This window comes from Nasonia vitripennis, chromosome 2, assembly GCF_009193385.2.
Source record: "Nasonia vitripennis strain AsymCx chromosome 2, Nvit_psr_1.1, whole genome shotgun sequence".
In the NCBI taxonomy this organism is placed as follows: Eukaryota; Metazoa; Arthropoda; class Insecta; order Hymenoptera; family Pteromalidae; genus Nasonia; species Nasonia vitripennis.
The window spans coordinates 30,483,780-30,501,233 of record NC_045758.1 but is presented as its reverse complement, the minus strand read 5'-3'; the positions used below and the strand labels follow the sequence as shown (position 1 = coordinate 30,501,233).

The window sequence follows — 17,454 nt, the reverse complement described above, 5'->3', positions numbered from 1 at the left end:
AAAAACACAGCTGAACACCGTCATCGATAATAGTTTCGCCGGCAATCCTTCACACGCGCCTCTGGCGCCAAAAGAAACGCGTATACTTATCTCCCGCCCACGCGTGAATTTCCCCGCGTCGATGAAATTGCAACAAAACACATCAATTATGCCGGTCCCGCCGCCGAAAAAAACATCTGTATTTTTCATGCGCGGCCAAATGGAATTCCAGCTCCCCGGGGAGAGGACGATGCTTCACGTCCTCCGCGCCAGTTTTTCCCAACCCTACGGCGGATCGATGCCTACTCGAGGGACCGATATTGCGTATTTTCGTTGTTATTAATCCGGGAGATATTTCTCTCTCCGCAGTGTCTGTGCGTTATTCGTTCCTATCGCGGTGTGACGCGATGGTGACTCTTTTTTCACGCCGCTAATCGATGCGCCAGTGTGAGTAACAACTATGCGCGAAAAGCCAACGAGGGGCGTCGGGATAATGGCTGCGCTTTCTGGTAAACATCAGTAGCCGCGGGAAGTTTCCTCTGGACCGCGATTAGCGAGGCTGCGCGAATATTATTCGCCAATTCGATCGATACAGCTCGTATCGGGTCGAGATTTAGGGATTCACAAAAGAGAAGACAATAACACGTTATTGATGGATATCGAGAGCGTAAAAGTTACCGAATAATCGCCTCGTGCTCTTTTTTTTATCAGATAAGGCGGTTCCTCGCAGACGTCGCGACGACGGTATCTCTCTCGTGTTTTTTCGAGCGCGCGCAGAGTTTTTAAAAATAAGCTCACTTTATTTATTGATCAGACGCCGGGTGTGCGCGAGCGACATTCCTCGACGTGAACGTAGCGATATTTGCGCGAAAACGAGCGAGCGTCCCGAAATTGTTTATACGAATTCAAACATCCGATGTTTTTCGATCAAACAATATTCCGCTCGGTATACACTCGGCGGTATATAATCTCGGAAACAAAGGTATTATTGTTCTTTTTCCCCTTGGAGTGGGTACGATTTAGAAAGTTTCTTATTATTCACTTTTTAATCTTTATGGGGCTGCAAAAAGCTTGATTTATCGGCCGGTTTTATTGCTAGAAATTTCCGCGCGCGCGATTCCGATGTCGGTCCTAAAATCGAAGAACCGAGAGTCGAAAACACGCCGATAAAGTTTCCCATTAAAGAGTTTCCTCGATTACACGCACACACAGCCCGATCCGTCGACTCTACACACGCACACTCGCGCCCTCGTCCCCCGAGGGCATACTTCGTTGGTCGATTTATTTATCGCAGCCTCGATTCGTTTACTAAAAAAAGCCGAAACAACACACGCGCGAATATGGAGAGAGAGAGAGAGAGAGAGAGAGAGAGAGAGAGAGAGAGAGAGAGAGAGAGAGAAAGAGAGAAAAAAAGGGAAGGTGCAGCGCTCGTACGATTGGCTTCCTTTGCGTGAGAAGTGCATCTAGGAGCGAAGGAGAGAGAAAAAGCAGGTGATTTGCGGTGAGCTAGAGCCGGTAATTGCCTCGGCTCTCTGCACTTTCACAATAATAATCGCGCGAGCGAGCGTCCATTCCGCGGGCGTTATACCGATCGATCCTCTCTCTACCTCTCTCTCTCTCTCTCTCTCTCTCTCTCTCTCTCTCTCTCTCTCTCTCTTTCAGCGCACAGTTCTCTCGAATTATTACGAAGAGAGTAGATCGCGCCCGTGCGGCTCCCGGTATAATCTATCAATCGATGTACACGCGCTGATGCACATGCATAGCTATATGCATATACACGCTGCGGTGCGGTGAAACGCTGTGATTTCAGGCGCGAGATCTCTCGCCCCGACGAAATTCTCGTAATAGTTCTTATTTCGCATCGCGGCGTTTCACTTGCTTCTCGTGTGTACCGGATTTGAATCGTTATCGGGGACAATAAATTTTATCCGACTCCGGCCTAATGAAATCGAACGCGAAAAAGCGCGCCTTATCTCTCCCGATCGAGCGAGAGAGAGAGAGAGAGAGAGAGAGAGAGAGAGAGAGAGAGAGAGAGAGAGAAAGAGAGATAAGAAAAGCGAGGAGCAAATCTCTCATTCAAGAGAGCTTCCATAATGCAGATACAAAGTGCACGGAGAGCCGATGGTTTCTCACACTGTAATAACGAGCCGATCGTCGTCCCACACATACGGCTAATACTCGTCGATTTTTCATACAGCGTTGGGTAATATCGCGCTCGCGATAGGATCGATTAATCATTAGATCGGCGAATCTCAGCCTATACCTAGCGTGAGAGCGAAAAAACAGCCGTGTATAACGACGAGCTATTCACTTTGTTTAAACAAGCGCGATCGCGCTGCGCTTTTATGCGGATAAATAGGCGGGAATTATGGCTCTCTGTGTACAAGAAAAAATGAGCAGTTAACGCTGCCGTATAGATAGATGAGGTGAAGATACGCCTGTTGATGGCGGCGATAATTGCATTTTTGTTGTGCGGCTTCAAAGCTACTCTCGTAGAGTATTGTTTATGCGATAGCGATTTTCCGTGTTAAAACAGCTTGTTCTCCCTCTCTCTCTCTCTCTCTCTCTCTCTCTCTCTCTGCTCTTTTTTAAAACACGCTGCACACATAATTCGTGCGTGTGTAGCACAAACTCTCGCGTGCAGTTTTTCACAGAGATCGTCAAGATTGATGCTTCGAAGGCGCGATCAGCGAGCGGCTCTCTGATGCACATTTAATTCCCCTTATTTCTCCTTTTTGCCGCGCGCGCGATTATTATCGCAATAAATCATACAAACGGAGAAATACATGTTAATTTACTAGACGCACAGTCTGTACGAACTGACTTCGCAGGCCAGACATCAGCCGCGAAATAATGATAATCCTCTAACGACTCTCCTCGGCAGTCTCTACTACGGCACGATTCCCAGGCGCGCTGAGTTTTATCGCCCTCTCTCTCTCTCTCTCTCGCGAGCGCGAAAAAATTTCAGCGAGTACGAATAAACAGAATATTGCGTACACACACAGCGCCATACACAGCCCATCAACGGGCTTAATGGGCTAAAGTGAAAGAGAGAGAGAGAGAGAGAGAGAGGGGGGGCCGCGGCGGCGTGCAATTGATCGTTGCGCAGCTGCACCCTCTGTATATACGCGGACATGCAGGAGCTGATACACGTATATAGTATCCGCATTGTTTTCCTGACCCGGCGACTGCTGAAGCTTTGGCGAACAACGTGTGTATCGCGGGATAGAGAGAGAGAAAGCCCATCCGACGGAAAGGAGGCAAAAACGTCACGTGTGTGTGCTCTCGTCGCGGAGATAAGCCGGCGATTGCGTAACGCGGATTATCGGGGCCGGTTTTTGTGCAGTTTTTTGCGGCGAGCCTGCAGCAGCGCTTCCTACATTACGCGCCGAGAGATGATGCGAAATTTTCAGACGATATAACTTTTACTTTCTCGCTGTGTGTAAAATCCGAAGAAAGAAAGTATGTGTGGAGAGGAAAAAATCTAATCTCGAGAGCGTAGAGTTTAATTCGATGATCGGGATATATACGTGTGCTTACTTTTACTTCCTCTCGCGGCAGCGATTCGATGGGAGATTTACAACGCGGAAAAATCCTCTGTGCACACACAGAGCGAGCTCTGTTCAGCTTTATAATTCGATAATTGGATCGGGTAAACATATTTTTCTCTCTCGACCGATCGGCCGCCGCTAATTTCCTTAATGAATGCATTAGTCTCGCGCCGAAACAGCCCCTGGATCACCTGTTGCTGCACACCTGGCGGAGAACGGCGCGTTTATCGTTTAAACGAGAGCTCCGAACGAACGTTCATCAATTAATACAATTAGCGCGGTTGATATACTTATACTCTAGCTCTCGCGGATGCACAGAAAAAAGCTCGCGACCACAACAGTGTGATTCATAGCTGCAGTGTATACACGACGCTTTTTACGCATCTCGTCATCCACACAATGGGGAATATTTTATCGTGTTCGCGAGCTGCGACCGAGTGAATTTCCTACGAAATTCTTACTGCATCTTTCCACTGCGCATGCGAGGAGCGGCTAATTGCTGTATATAATCGAGGTATCGCTCGCGATAAGCGCATAATCGTTAATTGGTCGCGGGGCCGCACGAGATTCGCGCATAGAATAGCGGCTATTGAAAGCGATGGCATTTTAATTGATTTCGCATGCGCTGTATTCTCCAGTCGAGCGAACTGTGTGTTTTTCCGTGAAATATATTATATTTTTGCGTGAGCGGTTCAATACAAGGGGAAGGGTCGATCGTCTACTGTAACACCGTTCGGAATTTCATAATTGCATGATGGCACTTGGCGCAAATATTGCATAGAATGCGCTCTACATAGCCGATATCTACTCGGATAAGCTGCTGAAGAATCTCTCTCTTACTGCGACGATAACTTTCACTCTCCGCGTGTATACAGGAAAACAGCGCGCGCAGCTCGCGATAATCTGGGAAAAATAATTTTTTGTCTCTTCAATGTAGTGCCAGGGACGACCTTGAAGCTATATGTTGTGTGGCACGTTTACGTAGTTCGGCGAAGCAGCTCGTAATAATAATCGAGTGTGGAGTCATATACTTTAAACTGCGGCACGATCAGATTAAGCATTATCTCGTCATTTTTGTTTGTCCAGCCCTCTCTCTCTCTCTCTCTCTCTCTCTCTCTCTCTCTCTCTCGCTCGCTCGCGTGTAGACCTATCTATATGCAACGCCGATGTTTGCCTTTTCATTTGCTTTACTCGCGCCGATAATAATTGCATTCCGTCGCTCTTTTTTCGGCATCTTTCCCGCGAACCGAAAAACAACGCGTAGATAAAAATTCGATTGCCGCGTATCGAGACGAAACGTTTCCACACGAGGAGGTATCACCTCGCGACGATTATCTCGTCGCTGCGAATCTCCGGGGAAAAAGAAATTACAAGGAAGGAGTCGCCTCGCCTCGCCTCTGTCTATTTAAGCAAAGGACGACGAATAACCCTGTGTGGAAAAAACCTCGATCATTACGCAAACAAAGAGTGCGTATAGGTATACCGAAAGGGGGAGGCGGCTCGATTTTTTTTTCGGCTCTCAGCACACACACTTCCTTCACCTGCGCGTGCTAGGTGCTATATACGCCCAGATTCTATATACCTCTCTTTTTTTCCAATCCCCACCTCGACTAGGCCCGCGTGTATAGCCTTTGTTCGAGTGAGCCTGCGTGCGGAGCTTGGAATTTTCCGTGCGGTGTGTGCCACCCCGCGGGAAACCGGCTGATGCCCCCCTATACAGCGCATCCCCCCTTTTTTCACTGTGTGCGTGCTGTACGTGCATGTGAAAATGGAGCCGCAGAGCGAGAGGCTTTCAATGCTTCTCGCGTCGCTTTCGAGTGAGATGCAGCGCTCTTGAGAGAGAAACCCGATGATTGACTGCTTATACAAATTTCCCTTATGGCCGTCTTTGTTGGAGCGAAGCGAATGTAGTGCGGTACACTTGGCAGTACACTCTAATGCAACGGCTTTTCTGTTTATCGAGATCGTGTCGTGACAAGGATAATGAAGCCGAGCCTCCATCGAACGTCGTCGCTTTGACGGATGATCTGCATAGTGAGGGACGGAGGCGTTATGAGAGAGACTGAGATGTTACGGGGAATTGGATCGGATCTTTGTCGTGTATGCGCTGACAAAGGGGTCACAGATGGCTGGAAATAACGCTGACTAGGACTTGTTTGCGTCGTCTTCGCCTGTGCGATGATGGGCTTCGGCTCTTGAGCAGATTAGTCTCTTTCGCAGTCTGGTGCGAGATGGAGGCTATAGGCAGAGCTCTCAGTGTCCTCCTTTGTTCGCGTCCTGCGCCGGGGCTGGTGCGAGTGTATCGTTAGAGGTCCACTAAACGCCCGTTCGTTTTCGGGACAATGATAAATGCTTCTCGATTCTCGCCGTCAAGTGAGCGTCGATTCTAACGCGACGCTCGAATTTGACGAATATTTCCAACTCCGCAGCCTTTGTCTCGAATCGGTATGTGGAGGATTATTTCGCATCAAAAATACACGATTCGATTCAGTCAAGGCCCTGTGATCCATTCATTAGCCGAAAAGCCGGCAACAAAGAAGCAACAGCCCGAGCGTCGCCGGTAGATTTTTAATCAGCTTTCCCATTTATTCTCCCCCCGCTCGCGCATCTAGCTGTACAAAGAAAGCAGCGTCTTCGCGTGCTGTTACTTCCCCCCTGGAGTCGTTACACATGGGAAAGGAGTAGCGAAGCCGTGGGGGCAGCATTAGAGCCCCCGAAAGTCGCTCCCCTCGAAAATGTGGGTCAGGAGTTGTTGGCACAAAGGCTGCTTCGGAGGTGAGGCTCGTCATTAGATGCGATATCGTTCTTGGTTCCGGAGCCGATCCGCAGTCTTTGTTTCCACGAGGGATGGACCTACACGCTCGAGTGGACCATTCGTTATGTCGGTCTTCTGGTTTATGGCTCTTCTTCGGATCGCTTTGTTTTTCTCGAACTCGTCGAAGGGGGAAACTTTGTGGAATATCGACTGCTCCTTGGCCGCTAATTGAAAACGAATTTCCGATTAAGATTCCGTATGCGCAAACGCGTCGCTTTTTTCTGTTTTCACCCGAAATATCCAAAAATCTACAATTCAACTCCCTCGCGATCGAATGCTCCAATTCCAAATCGTAAATGAATGCACGCTGTACACACACACAGACTCGAGTCGAGCGAAAGAGCGATTAGTTTATCGCATTGCCGACAGCGATTGCGCGTGTTTTCAGCAATTAGTAAATCTATTGCGTATACTCTGGATTTATGGGATAGTCGATAACGCATATAGGATCACTTGTAAGAGAGAGAGAGAGAGAGAGAGAGAGAGAGAGAGAGAGGATGTTATCTCCCATCAGGATCAATGCGTTCGTGGAACGCGATTATTGGTCGGTACAGTAGCACTCGCGCATACCCCTCAGCGAAACAGTAGCGCGTTTCTATTGTCCTTGCAGAAGAAGAATAATCTAGCCGCACACAAGTGCATATATCTGTCTCTGTTTCAATATTCCGAAGAGCGTGTATTGTCTCCCTCTCTATGTACACGAGTCGGCGCTGCACACGAAAGCTGACGAAATCTATTTCCGCGTTGCATCAGGCCCCGATAAGCTCATTATCTTATTGTTGCGGCTCTCGTTTTCACATATTTGTCGGAGAGACGCAGCGGACCACGAGTTTCGCACACCCTCGAATAACGAGAGAGTCATCGCATCTCTCGCTCTCGTGATCTTCCGCTCTTTCAGCGACTTTCTTCTTCTCTGCGACAGAAAGCCAGCCACTGTGTTCGCGCGGCCTACATTTGCATAATTCGCGGGAAAAACGGATGCGCATGGATTCCACAGGCTTCGACGAGCTGCGACGAGTCCGTACACTATTCCCTGATTAGCATAGACGCACGTGGCTCGACTTTCGCCATCTCGACCGTTGACTGAAAGGAACCAGTCTCTGCACCCCATCTCGTCTCCACTCCCCGTTCCGAAGAAACGGTTCCGGAATCCTTACACGTACTGAGGGGCCATTGCCCCAGTTATCCTCGCTTCTTTTTCTTTTTTTTTGCCCCTAACAGCTCTCTAGGTATAATTACGAGACGCCTCGCGGAAAATGCGCCCGAGGATGCGAGAGTCGATGCTGGATTGTAAACAGCGAGAGCTGGGGGAATAAACCCCGAAACGCGGGGATGCGTGCGTTAATTTTTACGAGGACCGCGAACGACGTCGTAAAACCGCGCGGCTTCCGGGGACGAGAGATGTGTGTTTACGCGACAGTGTGCTGAGATAGAGAGAGAGAAAATTCACGTTGCGAGAGATGTATAGTAACACTGAGATACACATACACGGGGCTGCAGAAAGGAACTTCCGCGTGATCTTATCGCATTACGACTCGCCGAAGATTTCCGCCTTTTACGACTCGAGCCATAAAGCGCGTTTCGACTGCTCCAATTTCTCCCTTTCATACATTTCGCTATGCGTTATATTGCGTACTTTGTTTTCGAGCTCGGCGTATAAGCTATAGCTCCTTGTTTATCCGAATTCCTTTTCATTCCGCCGAAGGTCCGTGTAATTAGGAAAAAAAGGGACAGATGGCACGAATCGATCAGATTTTTCCAAGAGGCCGATAAAAACCGCACTTTTATGCCCGGCATCTGTCGAAAAGCAAAGTCGCTTCCTGCGCAGGAGAAAAACGCCGAGCGGATCTGGAATTTCAAAGGAGCTGCCTCGCTTCCAAATTCGATTGGCTGACAAAAAAAAAAAAGAGACGACGCCTACGGTTTCGCTTTACGCTTGCTCGCGGTAGTAAAAGAAGAGAAGCTGTATACTGGCTTTCTTGGACCGGTTCGAGCTGCGCGACGCGATTTTCGATGCGCGCGTGCTTCTTTATTGCCCTGTTGACGTGTGTATATACGGGGGCTTTACGCCCCGATGCGCAGGCTTCCGCCGCCGCGATATCTTCCGATGCTGACGGAGAAGGAGAGACGAGGAGGAGGAGACGGTTTAGGGTTGGCTGTTCTTTGTTCTGCGATGTGCTCTGATTTCGATTGTGTGGCTGCAGCGATCGCTCTTTTTCTGCGCAGTGGCTCTCTCTCGAGAGTCTTTGTTCGAGGTGACAACGTTCTCTCTCCGATGTGTGACTAATTCGACGACGCGTGCATGTATATTTTTATGGAAATTGCGATAAAATATACGCTAAACTTTGTCGTGGAAAGTCGATTCGCGCTTGAACGCCTGCGATTACAGGAATATATACAAAGTTTACGGCATACACGTTTTTCTTACAGCTAACGCGATGATCACTATCATTAAGAGTTCTATTTAACGATGATCGATGCATAAATTTCCATTCGCGGAAGATTAAATCTCGGCTCCATACCCGTACTTACAACACTCGCGTGTACGGAAAAACTGGAGCAGCTGGCGATTTTACGGTGTTATTAATTATCTCAGCTGTCTCTTGGCTTTTCGAAAAATTCTTTTCCGCAATTAACGTCTCCTGCTCGCGCGCCGAGGAGTGTCGTAAACCAGGCCGAAATCGTTTCGAAAAACGCTTTTTTCCCCGCTCAAAGCGTGCAATTTAACGAGAGCGATTTAAAGTATATACTCACGCTTTAGTATCGGGCTTTAAAAAAAATCGCCCCTTCCCCCCTCTCAGGCTTCATCTAATTGAGCGCGCGCGAGTTTTGCATGATTATCTTCCGTCGTATGCCGAGGAGAGCTGTTTAGGGGCTAAGGGGGGAAATATATGGAGCCAGATTAGAAAGAGCGCGTCGTCGAGATAGCCTATCGCTCGGAGTAACTTATACTCGCGCGATACGAATCGCCGCGAGCGTACACGCGTTATTCAATTAAAAACTGCAGCAGCGGCGCTGAGAAAAGTGACGTTGGAAATCAGATACAGCGTTTCTCTCTTTCTTCTCCTAGAAAGGCATTCTTCGGCGCTACATTAGGCTCCGTAGACATAAATGTGCTTCGCGATCGCGTGCCCGGCACGCGTCACCCTCGTCGAGGAAGAAAGCGAGTGTATATATATATATCCTTTGTGCGTTATACGTGTGCCGCCCGTAAGTTTCCTGGGAGGGGTGGAGTCTCGAGGAAAAATAATCTTCGAGAGGACACAATGCTCTCGTCGATCTAGCGGAAGAAACGACTCTTCCAAGGTGTCATATACTCGTAAACGTCTTTTGGGGATCGTCTCTCTCTCTCTCTCTCTCTCCTCTCTCCCACTGTGTTATCTGTTTGCGCTCTTTTTACGCCGGTCATCTTTTACGATCCGGGTGTAGAAGATCGCGATACGACGACGACAGCTGCGCGCTGCTGCTGCTTTTGGGCGTGGTGTACGTACGTCCTCGATAAATTATATAAAAAAGAAAAGTTGTTGACGAGGTGGATGCGCCGTAATTGAAGAGAGTAGATTACCATGTTCTTTTTCTAGTTACAGCGTTTGTTTACCCCAGTGACTCTAACTATATGTATATATAGGTATAGGTATAAGAGCTCGTACAAGTTTTCGCGTGGGCGTGTGTACGTGACGCGCGCCAAGGGGGAAAACTTTTCGGCGAAATCGTAATGCCGGAAGCGACGCGGAGTCGGGCGTTTTGATTTCTATACGCGCAGCCCCTCAACCTTTGACCTTCAACCCATACGTGCTGTGCTCCGAACACACCCCCTCGTTCTTCTGCGACTGCGCGTTTGATTCCGAGGGGATAATGCGCGCGAAAAACGTTACAAAATAACGTGAGCGTACACACACACGAATTCATTTTTTATCACGGACACTCGCACTATGTCAACACACGGCTCAATTAATTCTATTTACCCGGCGCATATCATTTACACGTCCCACACACACAGAGGTGTTTACGTTCCCGGGGAATATTCCGATATCGCGAGCGATTGTCCGGTTAAATACCTCGACTTTTGTTCGGCACATACGGAAGCATCGGCACGTAGACGGCTATCGGAGGGTGAAATATACAAACACCGATACCATACATCGCAGCATTACCCAATTAAGAAGACGTCACGCGCTGCTGTTTACTCTCCGATAGAGAGGCGACAGTTAAAACTCGACCGCGACACTACCCTTCAACTTTGTTCCGCGAAATATATGTACACAGAGAGAAGCGAGTCGAACGTTGCGCAAATGCGACACTCGCAAAAATAGCAATAAACTATCTGCCCCAAGCCGGCGACGCGAGCGAGTAAACAGCATGACGCAACGATCGTCGAAATTTTCGCGAAGAGAGAAATTCTGTGACGCATTTATTTGTAGCACATACAGTTTTTTGCTCCGCATAGATACTAACTGTACCGCGAACTTTCCCTAACCCCTCGGATTAGCGCGGGTCCAACATACACACACACACACACACACACACACACAGATAGACGCAGTAGCTTATCTCTTGACTTGCGAGTTGCATCATGGGTCAGTATTATATTAGGTAAAGAACAAACGACTCGCGCTTATCGTCGCCGCAGCGAAGGACGCGTACAGATTAGTATGTCAACGCGCGCAATGGGACACGCATCGAGTCAACGACCAACCCCCTTTGTACGTCCACTTTATTTTGCAAGCGTATAGAAGATTTTCCTCGATAGTTCGTTCGCACTCGAGATATCGGATGATCGACTGTACGCTTCGAAATTTTTCTGGCCTTTTTTTGAGGTCGGTTGAGATAGCGCAATTATTACACGCTATTATTAGATTTTCCGTGTGAAGCTCCATATCGCGCGGGACGAGAGAGCCGTTCTCGTTCGGAGAACCGTGCGCGAGCTGTCATAAATCAAGCTCTATCCGACGATGCCTTGGAACAATGTGCGTTAAATAACGATCAGTAGAATATACGTACGAGAGTAGAGCAAGAAGCGCGTGAGAAGGTGACGCTATAAATGCACATTGTTGCATTGTTCGGAAATCGGGCGAATATGGATTTCGCGCGCTCGATTTTTATCCTCCTTCGCGGACTCGGCCGAAGTTCCAAGGATATGTGGAGTCGATTCCGCGAACCGTAAAAATCTAGCCTATCGACGCTGCAATATCTAAGCTGCGGCACACGTACTTTCGAAAATAAACAAGTTTTACTATTCAATTATGCCTATCTCCGCTCTACAGCGGAGGTCGAAAAAAAGGTCGGCGTAATAGCCCCCGCCGTAAAAAGCCCCGCGCGGAATATGATTTAACTGCCTCCCCTAAGGTCAAAGCGCTGCGGTAACGCGAAAACTGCTGTATTTATGTACCTGCAAAAACAAAAAAACGGTGAATGAGTCATCGGTCGTGTCAATGAGCATGTGTGCCAGGCCGATCGACATGTGACGAGGCATATAATATCGGCCCTCTCGATTTTCAATTGCACAACTTTCTTTTCCGTGTATATGCGAAATTTCCTGTCCCTCGTGTATACCTTAATGCAGCCGCGTGTCGCGTCGCTCACTTTCACGAGATGTGCGCTTAGCGAGTACTTATCTTCTAACTCGCATCGGCGCGCCTGTCCTTGATGGTTTCTTCCTTTCTTTCCTAGGATGACTTTTTTCAGCCTCTCGGCTCTTTCTCTCTCTCCCTCCACGGTCTATGTGTGTGTGTGTGTATCTGCCGTCTCTATCTTTCACCTTTCGCCCGCAGAGAGTACATTACGGCATGGCATAGTAAGGTACACCACTACCACCACTCGAGAGAAGTAACGTTCCTTTACGAGCCGCGGGTTCATGGGAAAAGCGAGCGCTGCTGTGTCATAAAGGCGAATTTCTACTCGTTAGTTCGAAAAAAAATACCGCGCTTACATCTCCAGCTCTGCTAGGCTCTACCTATATACATCTACATAATATAGGAGCTATATCGAGATCCAAGATCGCGATGTGTGTTGCTCCTTCTAAACTTATTATATCGAAAGCTTCCCCTCCCTTCGCCATATAAACGTGTATAATATACGGTATCATGTCAAATCGCATCAAGCTCGACTTCTCTCTTTCTGGAATGAGTTTCCAGTAAAGGGCTCATTATGCCGCTCGACTTCTCGTAAATACAACGCGAGGACTATTAATCCCGCCGGTATAATACGTATATAGATATAAACGAAGGGGAGCTACGCTGGAAAAACTTATTACGTTAATGCTCGGCAGCCTTAGCCTTAAATTAGAATGCACGCGATCGGCTCGTTTACGGATCCGTTGAAAAAGCCAAGGTTCCTTTTCTCCGCTTGCACCGACGGAAAAGCGTCTGATAGGTACATACTTGTCGGCTTTTGCCAAATAAAACGAAACCGATGACGCAAAACGCGCGAGCTGCGCTGACAGGTGAATCAGGCGACACGCTGTCTACCGTCGCTTTTCTTTGTTCGCGTTTTTCCAGGGACGCGCGAGACCCTCTGGCGGCGCGAAGAGGCAGCTCGGGACGATAAGTGACGGAGCGCTTGTCTCTCGGCGATTGTGCTGGCGTTTTTTCCTGCTTTTCACGGTGCAAACGATGTACTCGCTTTTTTTTATACGAGGAAACCAAGTTGGCCATTCAAACGCTGGTGAGTCTCTGTACGCGAGAAAAAAACCGTTTATCAAAAGCATTGCGATGTCTCCTTTGTCAATCGAATTAGTGCAATTAAGTCATGCGAGCGTGTGTCTAGCATCCCCGTCGTTGTTTTTCCCCTCCTTGGCGTACGAGCATTAATCACATGAGCCTTCGAGAGCCTCTCTCTCGATCGAGTAAATTAACGCCGAGGCAGTGGCTGGAAAAGTCGATGATAAATTTCGGGAGTACACAGGCAAAAAAGTCACCTCTGCTTTCTTCCATCGGCTGATTCATCGCTAACGTGCGACACGACACACGCCCCGCTGCCTATGTTAATAAATAAGATAACCGCTTCTTCTCAACCTTCGCACACACACACTGGGATTGATTGCGTCTCGAGGATTGCGCAATATCGTCGTCCGAAAGCGTCGCTCCTCAAGGTTATGATATCGAGATCCTGACCTAATCAAGCGCCAGCTGCGCGAAAATTTCCTCCCGACCCTGATTGCCCCGAGATACCGACGCACTATTACCGGGAAGAATTGCGCTAATTCTGGCAATTTCGGAGCTTATCAGCTGGGTTATCGGGATTGGGAAAGATTAGGGGCTATAATTAGACGACGGGTATTCGGGCTTTTGTGTAACGCGCGCCGGCACAGGTTTACCGACCGGTTGCAACGCGTATGAGAGGGACGTGATTTGGCGAAATTGTTGCTCGGTGCTTCACAACGAAATATTCTGTAAAGCCTGACGTATATTCGTGATTCACCCAGGCTTGCGTCATCGATGCGTGATTCAGGATTTTAATTTTTATCCGTAATATAAGTTTCATTGGCGAGTCCGATCTTTGACGAAATTAAAGCTGACTCTGCGCGCCGTCGTTTTTCATTCATCGCTGCGGCAGACTCTGTGTATATCGGAATTCGTCGAATAATCAGAAAGTTATTGACTGAGGCTCGTTCGTATACGAACGTCAGGTACACCTTATCGGCACTTATCACACATTATGCTATAATACCCGGCGATATACTCATTTGTTTGTTCGGTCATTATCTCTGAAAAAAACAGCCTCTGATCCAATTGTTTTCCCGAATCGAAGCGACTAATCTAATAGAGGCTCTTGTTTTTCTGTTCCAGGTGAGTTCGAAGGAATCTTCCTCTCCCGCTTCGCCCGCAACCGTAAGTCCTCGGCTATCGTTATTTTGTACTTGGAAATTCGGCTGCCTCTCTGCACACCGTGTATATACGACTCGGTACAGAGCATAATAGCAGCACATAGCAGACAGGAGCTCTCGGCAGTTATACCCTCTCTCGCATAAACAAGCCGCACTGCAGCGTCTCCAGAAAGCGCAGGCGTATCCGCAGCTATAGTGTACCGCACAAGTCCGCTGGCAAAGCAGGACGAGTGAGTTATAAGGCCGACCAGGAGCCCGTTATAATGGCACGTGGTGTCATGGCGTAGGAAAAGGAGAGAGAAAGAGGGGGGCACCTACACTGTACTGTACTGCAGCCCGTAATAGAGCACACTGCTGCAACCGCGAGCGGCCGCGCTCTCGAGAGTAACGAGAGAGGCACTTTCCCGAGCGTTGACCTCTGCCGCGAGAGCGCGAAGTTTGAAAGTGCGCTGACCTCGCGTATAGGTATAACAGTGCGAAAATGCAGGAGGATGACACGCGCGGGGCTGTGTGCGTGTCAGGGGGTTATAGATACAGAGAGCGAGAAGAAACGAGGTCACTGGGGCATACGCTTGAAATCGCGGAGAGCAAGGTCTCTTTGTTCTCGTCCGCTGTCGTCACTTTTCGCCTTGTCTCGCTCGCTGCTCATGGTGCTATTGATTTGTGGGTGTAGACGCGGCGCACGCTGAGGAACGCGGACGATAGTTCATCTCGCGGAATGGCTGTTTCAAAGATGAGCGGGGGAAGCAAAATCGTCCGAAATTTTCCACTGCACCTCGACACCCTCCGAGGTATAATTTATCGTACGGCGCGTTTACTGTACTCCGTTTCGCTCTTATTTCGAGCGCTAAAAATACACGCGGCGACCGAGCCCGCGCGCTTCCTCATTTTCCGCGCGGCTCTTCTCTCACATTCTACAATTCTACATTCATTAATCTCCGCTCTGCTCGCATATGCGTAATTGCCCGTGCGCGCGTGTGCATGCCGTATCCGCGCAAAATTACGCCTGGAGTAATGCCTGCTCTACGATCGTTGAAAATTTCGCCGTACGGCTTTTCCCACTGAAAAAAAGAAATCTCGATGGAGCACAGAAAAAAATAGAGAAGTCACGCATGCGTTTGGCAATAACGTCACACGCACATCGGGAAGCTTTTTGTGTGTGTCCCCCCTCTTTGATAAATGTGGAAGTAAAGAGCCGGTAGCGCTGCGTATAGACTCCGCTCTCATATAAATAACAACGAGAAAGAGAGTCGAGCACCCCTGTCAGTGTTAGTATACGTATGTGTATGCGACTGGTGTCAGTTCTCGCGCGATTACCGCTCGATGTAATTCGACGCTCGAGATCCTTTGTCCCTTGGCCGGCACGTGCATGAGAAAAATTTTTCGCTGGCGCGGAACATTACCGCCAAGGCCGTAGCGTGTATATGTATACGATGCCGAGGCGTTTAGGAAAATCATCGAGGGCTGTATAGCTGCCGCATCGGTATCATCGTATATGCACAAAGAGCCTGTAGCTCCTCGCTCATTTCTTCATTCCCTGCGCGGAGAGCGTTGACCGTGCGATCCCATTAACATAATGCCATAACGCGCCTTACAATTAGCAGTCGTTGCTGCGAAAGGCCTGCATGTCACCAGCTCCGTGTGTGTACTCAACTCGCGTATGTACCGAGTGCGCGCGGAAATGTAATGCATGTTCACTGCTCTCTCGGGATTTCGTAATTCGACGGGTATTATACCCGCTGCGCGCGACGGTCTTCCGTCTTTTCGCCGGTTACGCGACTGTATCTCTCTTCTTTTTTTTCATCCGCCGCGCAGGGAACTGGATGAATTTTCATTTCTCATCGTCAACCGAATGAATATTGATGGACGTGGAGAAACAAAGTTAGCTCAGGCTTATACACGCAGACACTTTTTCCTCAAAGAAATGACACGTCGATAATCCGTCTAAGCGTCGGAAAAAAAACCGAGAGTGAGAGAAAAAAATCCTCCTCATAATCGCTTGTATCCACACATATAATCCATCCGCGCTCGAGCGAGCGCTAAAAACCTTCCACTGTACTGCAACAAAGTGACGTCAGCGCGAATTACGCCTATGAAGCGAGTCCTTTATGTGTGTAATGTATACAGTGGTACAGAAAAAAAGCATCGGCGCATTACGCAAGCCGCGCGAGTATAATCACTCTCGGCAATTAACGGGAAAAAAGTCAGCATCGAAGGGATCGAGGCTTTAACAGTTATGACGAGCGGTATTGTCCTCGCTGTAAGCGTGATCCTGTGGCGAGATGAATTGCCAAGAGATGTGCGAGTGTGTATGTACGAACAAAGAATTTTTCCCCAGCAACAGGGGGATGTGTCCGCCTGTTGCGGAAACGCGGGAAAAGGGCTTTTAAACCCCCCCCCCCCCCCTCCCTCGACTATGCCGTATATAGAAGCTTTATTTTCATCGAGTACTTCGCCCAGAGAGAAACAAAGAAAGGACTTTGTCTCTTTCGCTCGTATATACTTTCATCGATTTTATACACACACTCGGTGTTGATTGATCGGATGCGCATTCATTGTTTGCGAATATTTTCCCGTAAATTAAACCTATACGTTATTATTATGCTCTGGAATAAATAAACGATCAAGAGAAACCAGTTTCATAACGATAATAAGGAATCGCGCGCTGTTATACACACTCCAGTTCTTATATTGTGTATCGGCAGCTACCTGTACCCCATATACCGAATGCATTACATAAATCATACATTTATTTTCCTCTCTCCACGCGTATAACGAAATTACTCGTCGCTCCGAGCGCAAAAAGTTCGAGGCTCGCGCGCGCGCGCGACACAAAGAAAGAAACGATTTCGCAATCGATCTCGGATTACCTCTGTATACCGTCCTGAAACCTGAGAAGCTCGACGTCGCGTGTGTGTGTGTATATAATATGTATACGAAGGATCACTGTTTACCCTAGATATAGCAGAGCCGTAATGCAGCGATATTCGGAGATTATATACAATCAATCTCTCTCCCGATGCATCAGGCTTTGTTTAACATTCGTCATGCTCCTCGGTGTTTGCCAAAAAACACACACAGCCCGGTAAAACACGATGATGATGGATATGCAATTACCGAACTGTGGCAAAAATGAAAACGCAGAGATAAATCACGGGACGTGCAGGGGAGAGAGAGAGAGAGAGAGAGAGAGAGAGAGAGAGAGAGAGAGAGAAAATAATATAATATCCCTTTGTCCCCACCCCTACACACGCGCGAGCACACTTTCATCTCTTTTACCCCCT

At 48.4% G+C, this 17,454-nt stretch overlaps 1 protein-coding gene across 1 annotated transcript in view; it reads left to right on the top strand.

Annotated features, from left to right (window-relative positions):
* The window catches only part of LOC100679073, a 78,752-nt gene extending 61,392 nt beyond the window's left edge, over positions 1 to 17,360 (top strand). The window contains exon 5 of the mRNA XM_031924473.2: positions 14,133 to 17,360. Within this exon, the coding sequence (XP_031780333.1) occupies positions 14,133 to 14,261 (129 nt within the window). The 3' untranslated portion in view covers positions 14,262 to 17,360. The remainder of the gene's footprint in view (positions 1 to 14,132) is intronic.
* Positions 17,361 to 17,454: the final 94 nt, after the last annotated feature.